This window comes from Astatotilapia calliptera, chromosome 13 (genome assembly GCF_964374335.1).
Source record: "Astatotilapia calliptera chromosome 13, fAstCal68.1, whole genome shotgun sequence".
NCBI lineage: Eukaryota > Metazoa > Chordata > Actinopteri > Cichliformes > Cichlidae > Astatotilapia > Astatotilapia calliptera.
In genome coordinates, this window is record NC_137434.1 from 19,415,607 (window position 1) to 19,434,109 (window position 18,503).

At 38.5% G+C, this 18,503-nt stretch overlaps 1 protein-coding gene across 1 annotated transcript in view; it reads right to left on the bottom strand.

Annotated features, from left to right (window-relative positions):
* Positions 1-18,048, bottom strand: part of LOC113034876 (VPS10 domain-containing receptor SorCS1-like) — a 50,163-nt gene extending 32,115 nt beyond the window's left edge. Inside the window, exons 1-3 of the mRNA XM_026190002.2 lie at positions 16,502-18,048; positions 2,375-2,442; positions 163-262 (exon numbers count right to left, since the gene is read on the bottom strand). Coding sequence (XP_026045787.1) covers positions 163-262; positions 2,375-2,442; positions 16,502-17,377 — 1,044 coding nt within the window. The 5' untranslated portion in view covers positions 17,378-18,048. The remainder of the gene's footprint in view (positions 1-162; positions 263-2,374; positions 2,443-16,501) is intronic.
* Positions 18,049-18,503: the final 455 nt, after the last annotated feature.

Consider the following 18,503-nt stretch of genomic DNA (forward strand, 5'->3'; position numbering starts at 1 on the left):
TCAGCAGCCCACCATGACAGCATCCATTCCACAGGGCTTAAAGAGTGCTTGTGCAACAGACGCAAGGCACAGACTCCTGCAGGGCTGTGTAGGGTAAAAATCATAATAACCCTGCTGACAGACTTATGAATCCACGTACACGACATGCACGTTCACACTTACCTTCATCTTGTTGTTTGGACTGACATACAAGTAGCTCAGTATGGTTTTTGTCCCGACTTTCTCATTGAGCTTTTCATACGTGGTCCCATAATCAGTTGACCTAAAATTCAATTACAGGACAAAGTAAATGGGTTTTGCTGGAGAGAAGAGAAGAACAGCGCAACACCTACTAGTTAAGATGCTGATGGTATCATTAAGCATTTCAGGGAAGCAGAAAATTACCACAGCAGAAGTCGTGAAGCAATTTGCTAAATGAATGGAGATTTTTTTAATTATTAAAATAAACAATAAATCCAGTGTTGCATGTGTGGCTGGGGCATGATATTATTATTCCTTTTAATTAGTAGTGGTATTATAAGTGTTATTATTGTGTTATTATTGATGCTTACATTTAATTACCACTCTGTCGTGTTTTAGAAATCAAATGAAGGACATATTTGCCTGAAAGCTTAATAATGGGGTTTTGAAGTCAGTTTTTCATCTCAAAACAAAGGCACTATTTCAGATTTCATTTTGAATACCTATTATTTTCACCAAAATAGATATCGGTTTTAGGTGGTTGGTGACATTTCAGTAAAAAATAGCCGTTGCACTGCATAATACAAAAAAAACTTGTGGATTTAGGATGTCTTAGAGGATAAACACCAGTATTTGATATCCTGGCAAGAGAACGCACTGAAATGTTGCACAAAGCTTCATGAACTAAGAATGATAATAACTAGGAAATCACTTTGTTTCTTCAGTTCTTGATGACTGTATTAAACACCAACATAACATGCTGTATAGAAATGACATGTAACATGTCTGAATTGTTAAAATTCACTTCATTTGCTGATGATTAATTTATATTTCCCTAGGAACACTTGGAACAATATAGTGGAAAGAAAACTGAAAGAAAATGGCTGAAATTAAAAAAATATATTATCACTAAATTAAAGCAAAATAAAGCAGAGGATGTTTTGTAACAGGCAAATAAAAAAAGTAAATTTATAAGTATAAAGAGGGCAAGAAAAATGTATTTCCGGGCATGATAATTGTATATAAATGATGTTGGAAGGTTCATATGAAAACCACTTTTGGCTGCTCCATTATCCACAAAGGAGTCGCCACAGCGGGTAACTCCACATGTCAGATTTGGCAGATTTGTTACGACAGATGCCGTTCTTGACACAAGCCCAAACAGATCTATGTTCCCAAAGTTGAAAGGGATTGAACTTTCACTTGTTAGGCGAATATAAACAATGTAAAAATATGAAGGTCCAAAACTAAATATACATAAAACTTTACATAAATCAAAATCATTATACATACTGTGCATTACTTACTGTGTGGAGGTGTGGAGAAACACATTCAAAACAAGAGCTAATACAGTGCGTATGGTACAGGGGAAAAATACTACAGGACTTAAAAACCAACCATAAACCAACCATGCAACTATTCATTAAACTACATGCCTTAAAATGTTACTATTCAGTCCATCTCAACACTGCACTGGTAATATACAAAGCACAAAATAATCTACCTCCAAACTGTATTCAAAGGTTAAATCAAATAGGTGTAACCATTGTGGAATAGGTATGACAAGGAATTAAGATTGTGTAGTTCTCTTTTTAAATTCCAAAAACCAGGTGATGAACAAATGTAAAACCTTATTACTATTGTCTGTGAAACATTCGCTTTTGTCCTTGTTTACATTTGTTTCAAATGTATTATTTTTCATTTGGTTTTTGTTTCAATGAAATCGAGTTAGAAAAGCATTGCCATTTCAAATTTGCTCTGTATAAAGGATAGGCACGATAAGCTAAAGCTTCATCCTTCAACTATTCTGTCAGTAATTTGTGTTCCTCCCATTTAATTAAATTCTTTGTTGTCAACATTTATTTTAATGGGCACTTCTTTTAATAACAACAAAAATTTAAATGCTTGTCATAAATATGTGGAAATGGATAGATTCAGCATTTGATGACAAAGTGTAGACTTTACCAACTTCTATTACACGAAATTAAATCTTTCACCTTTTACTGACAGGAAAGTAACTTGCGTCACTGTGGACACAACAATGACATTAAGTTAATGATTCAGTGTTAATGCTTTTGTGCTGATCTCTCCAAGGGTCCAAACAGTGTGCAACTACATTAACATCAACATAACAGTAACATCAATGTGTCCTGCTGTATAACTACAGAGCGTAATATCAGAGAGGAGATCTTACCTCCATAAAGAACTCTCCGTTACTCTGCCAGAGTTAAAGTCGTAGTATTTTGTCAACATGAGAATCACCTAGAAAACAGATCAAACAGATTACCAGCTGTGAAGGTGTGTATCATCAGTTTTCAATAGCAGCCACAAAGTGTCAGATAGCGAACCAAAAGCCGCCCATGCATGTGTCTTTTAATCTCCCTGACAGACAATGCTTTATTAAAAACACAACAAAACCGTGATGCCTTGTCAACCCACTACCCCTGTACGCCATGAAGCCTTGTGCATATTCTCAAGGGAAAAAATCTGATCACATATGTATGATATACTGTGTTTTATATACCTATATATTGTTAAGACAGAGTAGAGGACCAAGAAATGCAACCACTGGTGAGCAATGACTAAATGAATAAATCAGTAAACACTATAATTTATTCTTGGCATAGAAAGGCAGACCTTAAAAATATATAGGACATCCATTCTGTAGAGAGTCATAAAAAATGTCACTTACATGTGTGGTTTACAGTTCACAGGGCTTTACCAAACACATAAAAACTACAGATTTCCTGCTGTCTTTCAAATTAATATTAATAAACGGCTTGCTGTGGAATATCATTTGCCTGCTTTTCTCAGAACGTATCAAACCTTAATCAAAGCCAGTGTGTTTGTATGTGCATGTAATTACTGATGCATGAAGGCGTGTTTACATGCTCTTTACTTGTTTGTTTTTTTACTTTTTCTTTAGTGAAGAAACGGTTTTACATATAATTATATATATTTAGCAGAAACAAATGCAGAAATAAAAATAATGTCTGCTAAACAGTCATTGTGAGCTAATGAAGGGCACCACGTGAACAGCAGTTCACATGGTGCCCTTCATCCTTTACGCAAATTAACTGCTCAAGCAGTGCCCTTTGTGCACTAGGGAATCATAAAACCAGCAGCTCATATAACTCTCTCGGGAAGCCTTTTGAGGCATCTTGTTGAGCTTTTCACCGCTACCTTCTAATTATCAAGTGTTATGAGCATTTGGGGTGACATTCCCTATGATGACTAAGAACTTCATCATATTAACAGGAATTTTTAACTTTTTTTATTAAACTTTTGCATATAAAAAGGCCAAACAGAACTCATTTTCCAGGTTAAAATCAAACAAATCCTTTTCATCTCTATTTGATAAATGTGCACTTTCAGGTGAATCATGTACCATATTTTCTGTAAAAAAAAAAAAAAAAAGTATTTTTCAAAGCTAAATTATTCAATATGAAGTCAAATCAAGTTTGTTCTCTATATGCTTATAATTCCTAAATATACTGTAGATGCAAAGACGTGTCACAGCAAGCGAGCGAGACCATAATTAGGTTGAAACAACAAAATAAACAGAGAGATAGCAAAAGGTTTGGGAGAAAAGCAACTTCAGAGCATCTAACAAGTCAAGAACACTCGAGGAGGTAAGCATATTATTGCCGAGGTTTACAATCAAGACCTGCCTTCAAAAATGGGCATACAGATGGTTTAGACAATCAAAGTGCAAACCACTGGTTACACTCAGGAACAGGAAGGCCAGATTGGATTTTCTGAGAAAACACCTAAAAGAGCAGGCACAGATCTGAAAAACATATTTGGACAAATGAAACCAAGATGAACTTGTACTAGAATGATGGGGAGAGAAAAGTATAGAGAAGGAGAGAACAGCAGCTCCTGTTCTGAAGCATACCACATTATTTGGTGGATCATGGTAATGTTATGGCATGGGCATATGAAACTGGACTGCTCGTGTTTGTTGATGTGACTGCTGATAGAAGCACCAAGATGAATCATGAAAAATAGTGCAAAACTGATCAGGTAGTGCTTCACAGTGCAAACGGATAATGACTTGTAGCATACTACAAAGCAACCCAAGAGTTTCTCAAGGCCATTTTTCAATAGCCGAGTCAGTCACCTGATCTCAACCCAGTAGAGAATGCTTTCAGTTATTATGTACAAAACAGACAGAGCCACAAACAAGCATTAACTGAAGGTGGCTGCAGTATAGGCCTGGCAGAGCATCTCAGAGGAGGAAACATAGCATTAGACAGGCAGTCATCCAGTCCCTGTTACTTGAGTCTGTGCAAATGGAAGACTAAGTATTCAAATGGCTGCGATTCGTTAACAAAAATTAAACAAATAAATCAAGCTAAAAATCTGCATTTTGGTTACATATCAATTGTTTTAATTAAAATCCACTGTGGTTTACATATTTTTAAAAAACTACAAAATTCATGTACAGTAGTTATGTTTTCAACAAATTTTGGACTTTTTTTCAAGTACATATTGTTATTGTTATTATTGTGTTATTATGCGATTGCAGTTTACTTTGGACATTATATGACTGGGGTTGAAATCAGTGATCATTTGCTTTGATTAGCTGTCTACAGATCAGTTAATATTTTATCACAATTACTCTGAGCTGAATGAAAGATCCTCTCAGAGATATCATATTTGCAATTACTGTATATAACCTCTAACCAGCAAATTTATGTTTCTCCAAGAGAAAACCCCATTATCTGATAGATTATGAATATTACCAATAGCCCACTGCTTCTACCTAACACCACACCGTTAATGCAGTAAATTGTAAATTCACGGTTTTACTTTCTTTCCAGACTGTATTCCCCCTATGCATAGGCTGAGACAGAAAACTCTGACTCTGCTCTTACCTTGTGCTGAATGTATAAAAATTCTCTTTATGGGAGGTAGTTCTAAGATAATCCTCACAGCTTGTTATAACTTTGTGTCCAGACTGGCTTGCAGAGATTTATGGTCTTCCAATAAAATGGCCTTTATGCCTTCCAAAAGTCATAGCCTCATGGACACTGTCATACACAATAAAACAACCTGCAGCAGTCTGAAAATTAGGACAAATTACACTCCCACCCCCTCTTCTGTATGGCAATTAGCTTTATGCATTTCCTTGGAAAGACTCCAGGATTACAGCAAAATGTCATGTGTATCTACCTTCCTGCTGGCTGGAAAAGAGTCCTGTATTCTGAGTGATGCTGAAAGTAAGGTGAAACTTGATGGCTGCAGTTAACACGTCAATAAAGTGATACAATATTCACTTTGTTGGCATGTCTGTGTCAGAAAGGTGCTTAACATGTCACAGAAGCTATTAAATTGCTTTTTCAAACCACCAGATGAAGGCTCTTCTTTTAATGAATACACCACATGGTAATTTATCCTCTGAAAATGATAAAAGAATCTGTTTTAGCACATTTTTACCTTTCAATTTGAACAAAGGTGTCAGCTACCTGGGGGTAAAACAACTCTCTAACTCACTGTTTGGCTCATATTGTACTCTGGCTTTGGTTCAGTCCTTTCCCTTGTTTTAAAGGGGAGAGGGGGTGAATAAGAAACAAATGGTGAAGAATATTTTTTCCCATGGATATAATAGAAATGCACCTATAGATTAACAGATGGATAAATGAAAGAAAAATAAACTGAAATGCTAGATCCTGAACGCAGCAGATCTTGATGTACTCAAGCCCTCACATTATAATAACTATTATTAAGTAACAGCAAATTGATCATAAATAAACCTAACAAACAACAAAATAAAAATGGTGAATAGCTGAATAGTAAACCAGCTTCAGCTTTACAATAACCATATAGATAATGTTACTGGACTCTATTTAGGTTTATGACTTATGCAGGTTGGTAGGTGGAATGGTTCATTTTGGTTTTTACCAGCTTTAAAAAACAACAACAACTGTATACAACTGTATATAAGCACAACATCAGTGGCCTTGAGGTGACTGTTGTTGGTACAAATAAAACTGAATTGAATTGAATTATTTTTGAGTAACAGGTAGACCACATAACCTCCTTGGAGGAGATAAAGAAGTATCAGCTCTATAGTCAATATTCAAACCATTCATGGTCATAAAACTGAATCTGTTGTTATAAATACTTTTACAACAGTGGCTGGATGCTGGAATCAGTTTTTAGGCCCACGTGGACCAAGACAGCCAAAATCAAAAATTGGATTTTTGCAGATAAACAAATCTTGCTTCTCATTCAGCAGTCGTAAAATCATTAAGCAATCTGTCTGCACTTGACTATGGGGATATTGTTTACATGCAAGCTTCTTCATCTACCTTAAGTCCTCTTGATTGTGTGTATCACAGTGGGGATTGTTTTTTATATATTTTACATGAACAAGCTTAGAAAAGATAGCATCATTCTATGATTGTATTTACTGTCCTATTGTAAAAACTCCTTGCTTGCATATGCTCTTTAATTAAATTTAAACACTGTAATTACGATGTCCAATCCCAGGACTGCTAATAATTTTAACATTAGCTGGACTTCTTGTTCACATACTGCACTGGAAAAACTGAATTTAAATACTTTGCTGTCAATAAATGGAAAGAGCTGCAAAAAGCTAGGAAACTACATTCCCCGATTTAATAGAAACATTTTAAAAGGTTATATTTATTTATCTTGAACTAACCTTGCATTTGCTTTTCTTTATTTGTGAATGAATCACGCGTGATGTGTAAGGTGAGTGTCTAAATAACAGATTTAATAATAATAATCAAAACCTTTTGCAGAGTGCTTATCGAGATCGTGTACCACCAGACAAACCACGCATGTTTACACTGCAAATCAACCTCAACCTACTCCTGCAGCTAAGGTGTGGCACATAGGCTGCAGTAACTCCAGCATGTTTCCAAAGTGGATTACTTGACATCCAAGTGCAAGCAAATTGATTTTTCAACTCTTAATCCTTTGTAAATCTTAAACCTTGAAGGTAAATGGCCTGGGATGAATTTGATCATTATATAAGAATGAATGGAGGCTTAATGGTGACTTAAAGAGCTTAGGGTGAAGAGATTACTGGTGGGAAATGAAGGCGTTGTATGCGGAGGGGTAGGGGCGGTGTGGTGGTAGAAAGCAGTGTGAGGATTCGGTTACTGAAGGATGAACACTTGAGACAAATGAAATGAGCAACAGAGTGCACACTGCAATTCATTCCTACTCTAACCAACCCGCTGATCAGGCCTTATCAGCTGTTGGAATTAAGACGCCTCATCAATAAAACTGTCATCACATTTCGCCACAGCAATTAAACAGATGGATGATTCCATAAAAGCAGTTGTTACAGGAGTTACTCACTGGAATATTAATAATAAAGACAAATATTACACATCAAAAAGTGGTCACTGTCGAAGCCTTTTTCCCTGCTGCATGCTCAAATGTAACACATCCGCATCACAAGTAAGCATACGATCCGCCGTTAACACAAATACACAATTTAAGCAAATTTAATTACTGCATGTTGTCATAGGGCATCAAGATTTTGCGTAATGATGACGCTTAAAGGTGTGACAACTGGTGGCACTGATTTTCACAAATAAGGCAAACTAATTGGGAGAAGAAATGTGAGAACACCTAGATATCCACACCACAGAGGTGATAACAATGTTAGAGTGCACGCTGTTTAAGGAATGGAAAAAAAAAACAAAGCTTAGCAAGCAAATTCAATGCTCCCAGAGGAAGCACAGCAGAAATTATGAAACTTCACTTTATGAAATTACCACATTAAACAGCATCATTTAACACCTTCAAAAAAGAAAGCATTGTCTAATTTTATTAGGGTGTTTATTGCCCTACGACACACTGCACGGCAACAAAAGCCTGCAGGAGGGCGTGCCGTCATACACTTCAATACCACCTGAGTGAGACACACAATGTACAGAGCCTTTTGTCTGCCACATCAATTTATATCATTTCATTAACAAAGGCAACATTTCCTCGTAGAGCAGATGTTGCGCTGGAGCTAGGTTGTTTGAAGTCAGGGCTGTTGGCTTTCCCATGGATTGCAGGTCACTGCAATCATAAATTATGAAGTAACTGCTCAACAGCACTTTGCACAACATAAACTATCCGTGTCCTGATGAGAATGATGTATAAATACAAGAAGGTGTTAATCGGAGTAAATGTGCTGCTTGGGAATTTAAGTAAAGGCTTTCTGACCGCTGCTTTAACAAGGATGCACATTTTACTTTCATTCTTGCAGAAATAAAGTTCATCTACGATGTGCCTGATGGCAGTACTCTGTTCCTCTGGCAGACAGAAAACATCAAATAATCAGCATTTTAAGTGCAGCTTCACATTACAGCTTCGGCTTTTGAGCAGAGCAGCAAGTATGTGACTTTATTGGACTTCTCTTGCCGAGACAACGGAACTGTGTCGAAGTAGAAGCTCGGTTGGCAAGTCATCTGAAACGGCTTCCTTACTCTTTCAGCTTACGCTCTCGCATCATTTGCTTCTTCACCATAAATGAACGCCCAGGCTAGTCCAGCAGCTGGGTTGCAGCAGCATGCTAAGCTTGTGAGTCAGTGTGCACGAGGAGGGGGTCTGATCAATGCAAGCAAGATTAGACAGCAAGTGGGTAGGTTTCCAACTCAGCCAAAAAGTTACGCCCGCTGTGCGAGGAGGATTTGTCTTTTTCTTTTTTCAAAACTCTCTTTAAATCTTCAGCACTCACTTTGAAATTTGGAAGTGCTGAGTGAAAAGGTAAAAAATTGACAGTGTGTTGACAAACCTAAAAGCTCCCTGGACTCTTCAATATGTTTCCTCTGACGTAAATAAAGTAAAACAGCTGATCCTTCTGTTTGCCAAAATGCATCACTGTAAATCCAAAACGGAGAGCTCAAGTGAGCAAATCAAAGTTATGGTTTTGATTATAAGGCTTTTCTTGAAGCAGCCAGATGGTATATGAACAAGTAATGCAGGTGGCCACTGTAAAATGAAAGTGTTCTGAACCACAAAATGAGGTGCAAACTGAGCAATGGTCGACAAAAGAATATTGACAGCAGCAACCAACTGGCAGAGTGTTTGAGCTGGAGCACTGAGGCGCTGAGGCACACCAAGCAGCCGACAACTCAAATAGCACTTCAACAATATAGCGGTAATTTTAACATTAATTGTGAAGATATCTGTGCAAATGAATAGGCCAACTCTTTGCTTACCAACTGGTACTCCAATTATTCTGAAGCTTTAGCAGCTGCTCATGAAACAACACTGAGTCACAGTGGAAACAGCCAGAGCACACATAACAATAGCATGGACCTGCACAGCATAAGTTGTATTTAAGCAAACAAAAAGAAGTGCAAACAAAAAGATGTGTCTGTGACAAGAAAAAAAAGGAAAAAAATAACAAAGAAAGAGGTGAGATCTCATTATGCATTGTTCCCGGCAAATTAACTTTATCCTTGTCTAGAATAAGATCGTTACCTGATTTGAATTTGGAATTTCTGCTCTGTTAGACCACACTCGGTGCAGAAGAAAGGAAACCCAGGAGGGGAACGCAGCTTGCCAATAAAAAAAAACACACTCAGCAGGATTTCAAGGCGTAAGAGAACCTCACCACAGGAAGGCTTGGTGGCTCGGCAGAGCTGAACTCATCCTGCCAGTAGTTTCTGTGCAGTGCTGAGCTTTAAAAAATCAGTCTCTCTGTTTATCCATGCAGTACAGGCAGTACTACAGCCATAAATTGTCAGGAAAAATGAATTTGTTGTCTTCGGTTGTCTTATGCTAAGTCATGGTGTTGCGATTCCTATCATTATGTATTTCATGAATTTATTTATGTGTGTGATGTTTCCCTTCCCGAAATGTTACACCAAACCCCTCGGGCTCCACATCCCAGCCAGGAGTGAGCAGAGCTGGTGGAGGTCCGTTCTGGCTGCGTCGGTCAGTGGGCTGTCTGAGGATGTCTGAGCATGTCAACAGGCTGTTTGCTGTTTGTGATGCTTTGCTGAAGAGACAGAATTTACATGAGATAAAATAGTGGAAAGGTGTTAATGACCGGACTAGTTTTTGAACCCAGCACAAATAAAAATGGCAGAACAGCAGCAATATGATCCAGATTAGAGTTTGCTGCAGAGAAAGCTGCACTTTTTTTGTAATTACTTCAATATGGCATTTGATAGAAGTGGGACAGGAAATTGTGTCAAACTGATCAACAGGGAGATGTGAAGTCATAAATCCCTTTCATGTCACTGTTTATTCATTAAGATTTAATTTAGCATTGACTTATATGAGTATAGATTTAAAGAAAGAAAGAATGACAGCATTATTTTTGCTTTATTACATTTATTAATAATGAGCTAATTTTGGGTAAGGTCCAAAGACCTCTGAATTTTTTCTGACCCGTGTGCTCATTTTCTTAAAAACATGGCATATTGTATGTTTGCTGTGCCTTTCCTGTCCTTTACATCAAACCAAAAATGCAACATCTTGGTAAATATGATTATTTACTTTCCTTCCAACACTTTGCACGTCTCACTTATTTTTGACTGTTTTTTCAGGTCCACACAGCAGTTTTTTTAACCATATACTGCTTATTTCATCCAATTTTATCCTGCATATTCCTGGTGCTGATACATTAGCATTTTCTTTGAGTAAGGCCAGCTTTGTACTCAAAATATCGCACTTTGGGCAAACACAGTATTCTCGCTGTGGCTCCGGGATGATGGTATATATGGGAAAACAGAGAAGAAGAGGCCTGGAAGTTAGAAAGGAAAGAGATATGACTTTCACGTTTTTCAGCACCCTCAAGATTTATTTGTTTGTTTGATTAGCATGAAGTTTCCAGCCTTAATTTTGATGTATTAATTTACATACCTCCATAGTGCTCTAACATCAACATTTTGCTTTTGATTCCTTAATTATCTTGGGAAATCACATCATTTTATTCACACTGGTAGTATGACTTAAACCACATAACCTCATCTTTAACTGATAATTTATCCTCAAAAAAAACAGGTGCTGGCAAACTTAAATATATCTGTAACCCTAAATCTTATCTTCCGTTTTCAGGTTTATGTAGTTGGGGTGCGGTAGACTCACGCTTTCCATGTAACAGCAGAGATTTATATACATATAAAAGTGAATTATAGGACAGATGTTTGTATTGACTGTGAATACACAAATGGCTTGCTCATCTCATCATTCTTATAGCCCAAACCTAACATACACAAAGACTCAGCTCAGGAACATTACAGTTAAAAAGATACTGTAGTGATGCTTACCCATATTGACTTTCAAGGGCACAGAAGACAGTCATAAAGTGGAACTGGAGAATGACAAAATTTTATCTGTGATTCAGTCAGTGAGTCATAGAAACGACTAAAAACTCGGATGAAACTGGTGACTGACTGCATACCTGGCCAGCCTCCAGTTTCGCAGTAGCGGATGAGACAATTCACCAAAAACTCAATGAGGCAGATGAGGAGAAGCTGCGCACCAAGCTATCAAGAACGTGATCTATGAAGAGGAGGATGCCCTCTACAAAAATGGGAAAGCTGAAAATATGGATTGTCATGAACTGCGAAGCTTCTCCTCAAGGTTGCTCAAAGCAGAGAAGCACAGAGAAATTCAACACTACATGCACAGAAGGCTTCAAGCTTGACCATGATAAAATAGTTATGAACCACGTTAAATGTCTTAACCCCTGAAAAGCTCAAGGACTGGGAGATTTATTAGGAGCCTCTCTATCTATCTACTAGTAATTTAAGCATTCTTTTGGACAAAAATGTTTGAGAATTTTCCTGGATGTCGTAGCACTCTTCCCTATCCTGACCTTGAAAATATGGAAGGGTGGGGGGAAAATGTGTTTTCTACTAACAATACTATCAATAATTTTCTGCTTTTAACTTTTTCCTTCACAAAACAAATAACACAATGTGCATCCTGCATTCTTCTTCTTCTGTGTAACAGCTGGATAAAGTGAAAATAAAACGGAACAGATGTTTTCAAGGTCATGTGATGCTGGATCGTATCCCAGTGTAACCTGGGTAAGACCTGGGACAGGTTTGACAGCCTCACAGGGGAAACAGAATGACAAGCACTTTCACACCTGCAGGCAATTTAGACTTTCCGATTCACCTTGCTAGTCTTTGGACTGTGGGAGGAAACTAGAGCACCTGAATGAAGCCATTCGAACACAAGGACAACACGCAACCTGAACATCATACCCTCTAAAATTACAACGTTCAACATTAAACTAACACATCGTTTGTTCAGATAAATTGGGTGCGACCCACACAGCCCAATCCTGCAATATTCTGCAGAAGTAATTTGCAGTGCTGCCTCTGTCGCACAGTTTTTGTGATTTTTCCACATCATTTGAAGTTAAATGTTTAGTTGATGGGGACTCACGATGCCCGATTATTTACCTGATTAACTTCTGGTCACCTGTCTTGCACTTTTAGCAACACTGCTCACCAAAATTCCAGTCTGATTTTCCACATGGCTGCCATGAAAAGATCCATTATAAATTACAGCAAGCATGTTTTTAAAATAAGTATTTTATATAGTGTGACTAAAACTGCAAGTTTTCATTGATTTACCTTATATATCGCTGGTTTACCTGTGCTCTCTGGATGTATACGTTTTGTCCAATTTATACATGTTCTATAAGCCAGTGACCTGAAATATTTGCTGTAAGCCTTACCCACAATTTTTCCATCCATATTGTAGATTCCAAAATTCAGTCTAAGCTCTCAGCTAAGATGCTTTTTCTATTTTACTGAACAGAGGAGAAGAGACAGTCCTCCCCTGGAAAACAGCTGTTAAATGAGAGAGTCGCTACCTTTAGGCACCCTTATAACCTACAAAATGAAACTTTGAAATATGTGTTTAATGTTTTAAAAGGCTCTATTTTAAAGCAAATTCTGAAAATTAGATAACAGTCTTACTCCAGCGTCCCTGTCTCAAGCCAGGAATGGTGATGACTTGTGCTATGACGGCTGAAACAACAGATTGATCACAATCGTTTATCCGGAGGACGTGTTGGAAGAGACCCAGTGCACTGAAAAAGATGCAAGCAGACTATAAGAAGCAGCCTGTTGGAGATACACACACCTCGTTTGTTCAAATAAAGAGCGACAAAGTCTAACGCAAATATGGTTTATCAAACACTATTCACCTGTGGATATTTAAGCTGTTATAATTCCTCCTGCAAAACACGTTGTGCCCTTGGCTCCACTCAAAAACCCAGTGCTGAAGAGTTTATTGAACTAATCTAATGCAGGTAAACCATTGAAAGTTATTTAATGCTACACTACAATTCACCGTGAAGCAAACATTCAAATATATCTCAATTTATTGCAGTTTCTTCTTAATAGAGTCCTTGAAGCTTGCTAATTAACCGCTACAGTTAAATTGTTCAACTCTAATGAAGGCAGCCTTGGTATTGAAATGCTAAATGTGACAGACAACAACCACATGAATTAGCAGCGTGGACTGAGCACTACTTTTGATTTTGTCTGTTTTTTTGTGTTGATTGAAAAGCTGAAATGATGTTGCAGCTTCGTTTGTGAACCGTGATAATTGGACAAATGATAAATGAATGGCACCATCCATCAACTAGGCTTCAGCAAATAAGTACCAAAGCATCTGCCTGAGCTGGACAGAAAAACTAGATATCAAGGCATGTCGACATCAAGCTCGGACAATGTGTGTAACAAACCGTACAAACTGACTGAATTTCTTTAGATGTAATGCTTCATCAGTTATTATATGTCAGAGTTTTCAAGCAAGCACAACAAACAAATATCTACATTTTTGAGCACTACTAAAAATATAATGTCATGGACGACAAATATAATGTGATAACTGTGTAAATTCTCAAAGCAGGTTCCCATACAAACTGAGTTACACGGGTCCCTAAACGGTTCTTCTTTCTTTGTATGACAGTCAATAATACAAAATGTGTTATTCAGCCTGTAAGACAAGGTTGCTTAGGCCTGTGATGTGTGATACTAAATGTCTTCTTGTTTCCAGGGAATCTGATTAAAGCCCTTATGACTAAACTGTAAGTGTTAATAGATTAAGCAAAGATGTTTAATTAGGACAAGGCTTCATTTTGAAATAGATTACTGCTTTAAATAGATTTATTTTAAAAAGTAGACCAGCTGGAAAATGTACACGTTTTCTTACTGACCACCTGGCCTCCACTTACACACATGGAGAAAGAGAGAAAGAAGGGGAGAGGGTGTGGCAAGTAACACACACACACACACAAACACATTAGACTGTGAGTAGGCGAGATGAGATTCTGCATAAGGGGGAAATTTGTTGAAGCAGAAAGTTCGCCATGCAACTGTGAAGACGATAGTGCCAAATCCTGCTGAAAATGACTTAATACAATAATAGGTTTTGGAGTATAACTAATACTATTAATTAAAAGCAGACAAAAATACACAAAAAAGCACTTTAATCACTTTTTATTACTGTGTGACTTTTGGATCTTTGGTACCCCAAGATACTCCCCATCTTATACTGTAACTATACTGCATTATGGATGATAAGCTTATTTACTTTCCTGGCAAGAGGTAGAAAACTGTGTGCTGTGAGGCTTATAGCTTAGCATAATGAATACAAACTGGGGGGAAACTGTTCAGAAATCACTCTAGTCACCCCACAAAGCAAAAATATTCTGCTGTTGTTGTAGACAAGATGTATCATACCAGTTACTTTTTGGATAAGCTGGGGAAACAGTTTCCCCCGTTTCCAGGCTTACTGCTAAACTCGGCTAACCACCAGTTGGCTCTGGCATCCTAACTAGTGTTTATGTGCAGAGGAGAGAGGATCCTTATCAGAACTATGAGCAAAAAAGCCAATAGGTGTAACTGCCCTAAAGTCAAAGCAGAGCAATACTGAGGTAATGTATTCAAATAGGAACTTTCCACAGCTATGCTGATGACACAGAATTATGCACACCCGTGCAGCCAAATGATACAATAAGTCTGATGAGTAATAACTTTGTGAGACTCATGAAAGACAAGCAAGGTAAAAATACTTCTGCTTTGCCTCAGGGCCACAAGAGATGTACTGTCCAAAAATCTTAGCTCTCTGCTTCCACAGTTCAAGCCTAAGCAAAAGACATTAGTGAGAGTGTGTTGGACTTTGATCATAGCATTATATTACACCATAAAATTGTAATTCTCTCAGCTGAGTAATATTGCCATATCAAAAACCCAGTTTGTGCTTAATTCTCAGTAGACTAGACAAGCCTACTGTGTATTTCAGTGGTCTTGCTGAGAATTTGATTTGTTAATTATAAATCATTCAAATCCGGGTTCTTGTGATATTGACCAGAACAAGAAGAAGAGAACACTGAGTGATTCTGGTTTTAGCTGAACTCGGTATAGCTCCATATATATTTTACAGATATTAAATAACTTGTTTGTCTATAAAGCACGACAGTGTTTCACCAGCTTCCATCCTCAAGGCTCCCTGTTGTTTTAAGTGTCTTTACATTTACTCACATCCTCCATGTAGGTTGTTTGAAGTTCAGAACCACAATCAGACCCAAGAAAATTGGATCTGTCCAAACTGTAGAAAGTATGTCCCTCTGGATATCAGGGAATAACCCCCACTGAGCATTCTGTTATCTTTCAACCTGTAAATCCATTTGTCTCCAAGTCCTTATTTTAGCATGTCATTGTATTATGATGTTATTTCATGCTTCATTTATCCTTAATTTGTCTTTTAGTCTAAAGGACTCCAGGTTTAGGTTCTTTGCATGATTGTAATTATATTGATTCTTAATTATTACGCTATTATAACTTTCGTCCTATACTTTATCTGAGCCATTCTTATATAATGGGTGGTAGGAGAATTATAGTTTAATTGATTTAAGCTTGCAAATAATATGTATGCAGAGAACTTACAAATGAGTGACTGACCAAAACGGGGAAAAGCAAAATGAGCTTCTGTGAGTGACTAAATGGGAGAAACACGCACAAAAGAGCAAATGGGGCATAATCCCCTTAACATTATTTTCTTTTTCTTTACCATATCTGCCAAGTCAGCCGATCAATAAACAACAGCATAAATAGGGTGTGCGTGCCCGTGTATGTGCGCGTGCGCGAGACAGACAGAAAAAGAGAGAGGGAGAGCAAGGGAGAGGTTGAAAGGCAGAGACTGATTCCTTTAAAGTCTGCAAGCTCTCAGTTTTCATCTTTCATCGCGTTTTTCAGACGCATCTGAATGAGTCTTACTGCCACGTAAGACCTGTGGATGAATGATGACCACACTGCGTCAAAAAGAGGTCCGTGCGTAAATCTGGAGCACATTAACTACTTACGCTACTGTTTTGTCCGGACCAGTGCACCATCGCCTGGTTATGAGCCGTGTCCTCGGTGAGCGCAAATGTCGAACTTGTGAGGTGAAACTCCTCCTGGTCCGAAACCGAGGCATCCTCCCCGCCCTCGGGTCTGAATCCGGACCAAGTCTCTGTGCTCCTCGCACTACGTCTCCAACTGGTCACATTCCTGTCCTCGTTTTCCGTCACATCACCAATTGTATTTCCCCCGTCGTCTGTGTTATTCTCGGTTACATTGCTGAGAAAGGGGGAGGACACGCTTGAAGACACTTCAGATTGGGAAAGTTTCTGGTTACTGCTTGGGGCGCCTTTATGCAGAGAACTTGAGATATTTCCCCCAAACCGTGGCTGTACTTTGGACGAACTTTCTTCGCTCGCGGTCAGTTCTGCATCGTAGTGCCTTTCGTTTCGGGGGGTGACCGACCCCTCGGTAAATCTAAGAAACTCTTCAGCTGTTGCCTCTCCAAAATTTGTCAAATCCAGCGCCGAGAGTTCCCGGGGAAATGCTGCGGAAATGAGCGGCAGCTGGCAAGACGGAATGCACCTTACCTCCGCTTTTGTTCCGCCCAGGATGGAAGTTAGGGTAAAGATCCAAATCCACTCAGAGAAAATGATAAAAAGGCAGTGACCGAGGCGCGTCTCCATTCTACGTTGATTCCTACTTAAAAACATATCATTTTTTTTAGTCTTGAGCGAGTGTCTGTCATCACCTGGTAAAGTGGTTGAATGTACTGTGAGGAGGTGCAGCAGCGCGCGGACAAGTGCTCCCAAGTACTGATGCAAACGATGCATCAGAGGAGGAGCTGGAGGCTGAATCCTGCACAAGAGGGGAGCGGGGCCGATACCCCGCATCATCATCTCAACCTGGATTAAAACAAAAAAAAAGAAGAAGAAGAAGGAAGGAACAACAAAATAATAAAAACAAGCATAGGGGTTGGGTGTAACTTAAGTTTATTCCTGATCAACAGTGTGACAGATAGTATGTCATTATAAAACATTTGATTTAATAATCATCTTATATCTTGGTAATTATGCACAGAATCAAAACAGCCTGAAAGGTGATGTATGGGGTCCCTGGGGGGGAAGTCTGGAAACATTAGTGGGTCTGCCACTGGCAGTCTTTGTGAGGAAATGTTACTGACAGGAGCTTTATGGAAGATACAATGAGGCTTTGCATTTTCCATTAGCAGGTCTGAGTAATCAATTAACAAGATTGCCTGTGTTCACTGTCAATTATGTCATGCAGGTAAAGTCCCGGCTGTGGCCTGCCTGAAAAATGGGCTGGAAATAGTTTCACTTAGGCTTTGCTCCTGTATTATCCATTCAATACACCCGAATGGAGAAAATGCATATTCCCCAAATTTTACCTGCTGTTTTCTGTGGCCCTTTCTTGGGGTTAATGGAGGCTTGAATAACAGAAAATAATGAGAAGAATTCAAAGCAGAGGTGAGTGAGTAATCAGTCTTGCTACATCTCTGATCTCTGCTGTTGAGTATAAGTACAGAAGAGTGCGCAGGTGTCACGGCAATAATAACGATCCCATTATTGCCATGCAGTGCATACAGCAAAAATATATTGTTATATTTCTCTATACTTTGGGCTTTGTTCCAGTCAGCTAATGGTGGACCATTAGGAGAACTAGAGCCTGTCCAAACTCTGTGATTAGATTCTATTTCTGGGCAACATTTAGTCAATAGGATGAGGATGCTGTTGACTGGTGAGTGATGCCGAAGAGACTCCCTATATTGAGCTGCGTTCTCCCCATCGCTCTGAGCTGCGACGTGATCCTGTTCCACATACGGGTCAACTGCACAGAGACGTCTTTCATTGCCAGCCATTAGTGATGCAGTGAGCAAGAGCTGTCTCAATCTGTTTCAGTTAGCCCCCACCAGACAAGGGGAAACCAGTCTATAATGCAGATTGATGGCTGACTGAGAATTTCAATCACAGAGAACACTGGCTAAAAACCTCAACTTTCGACTGT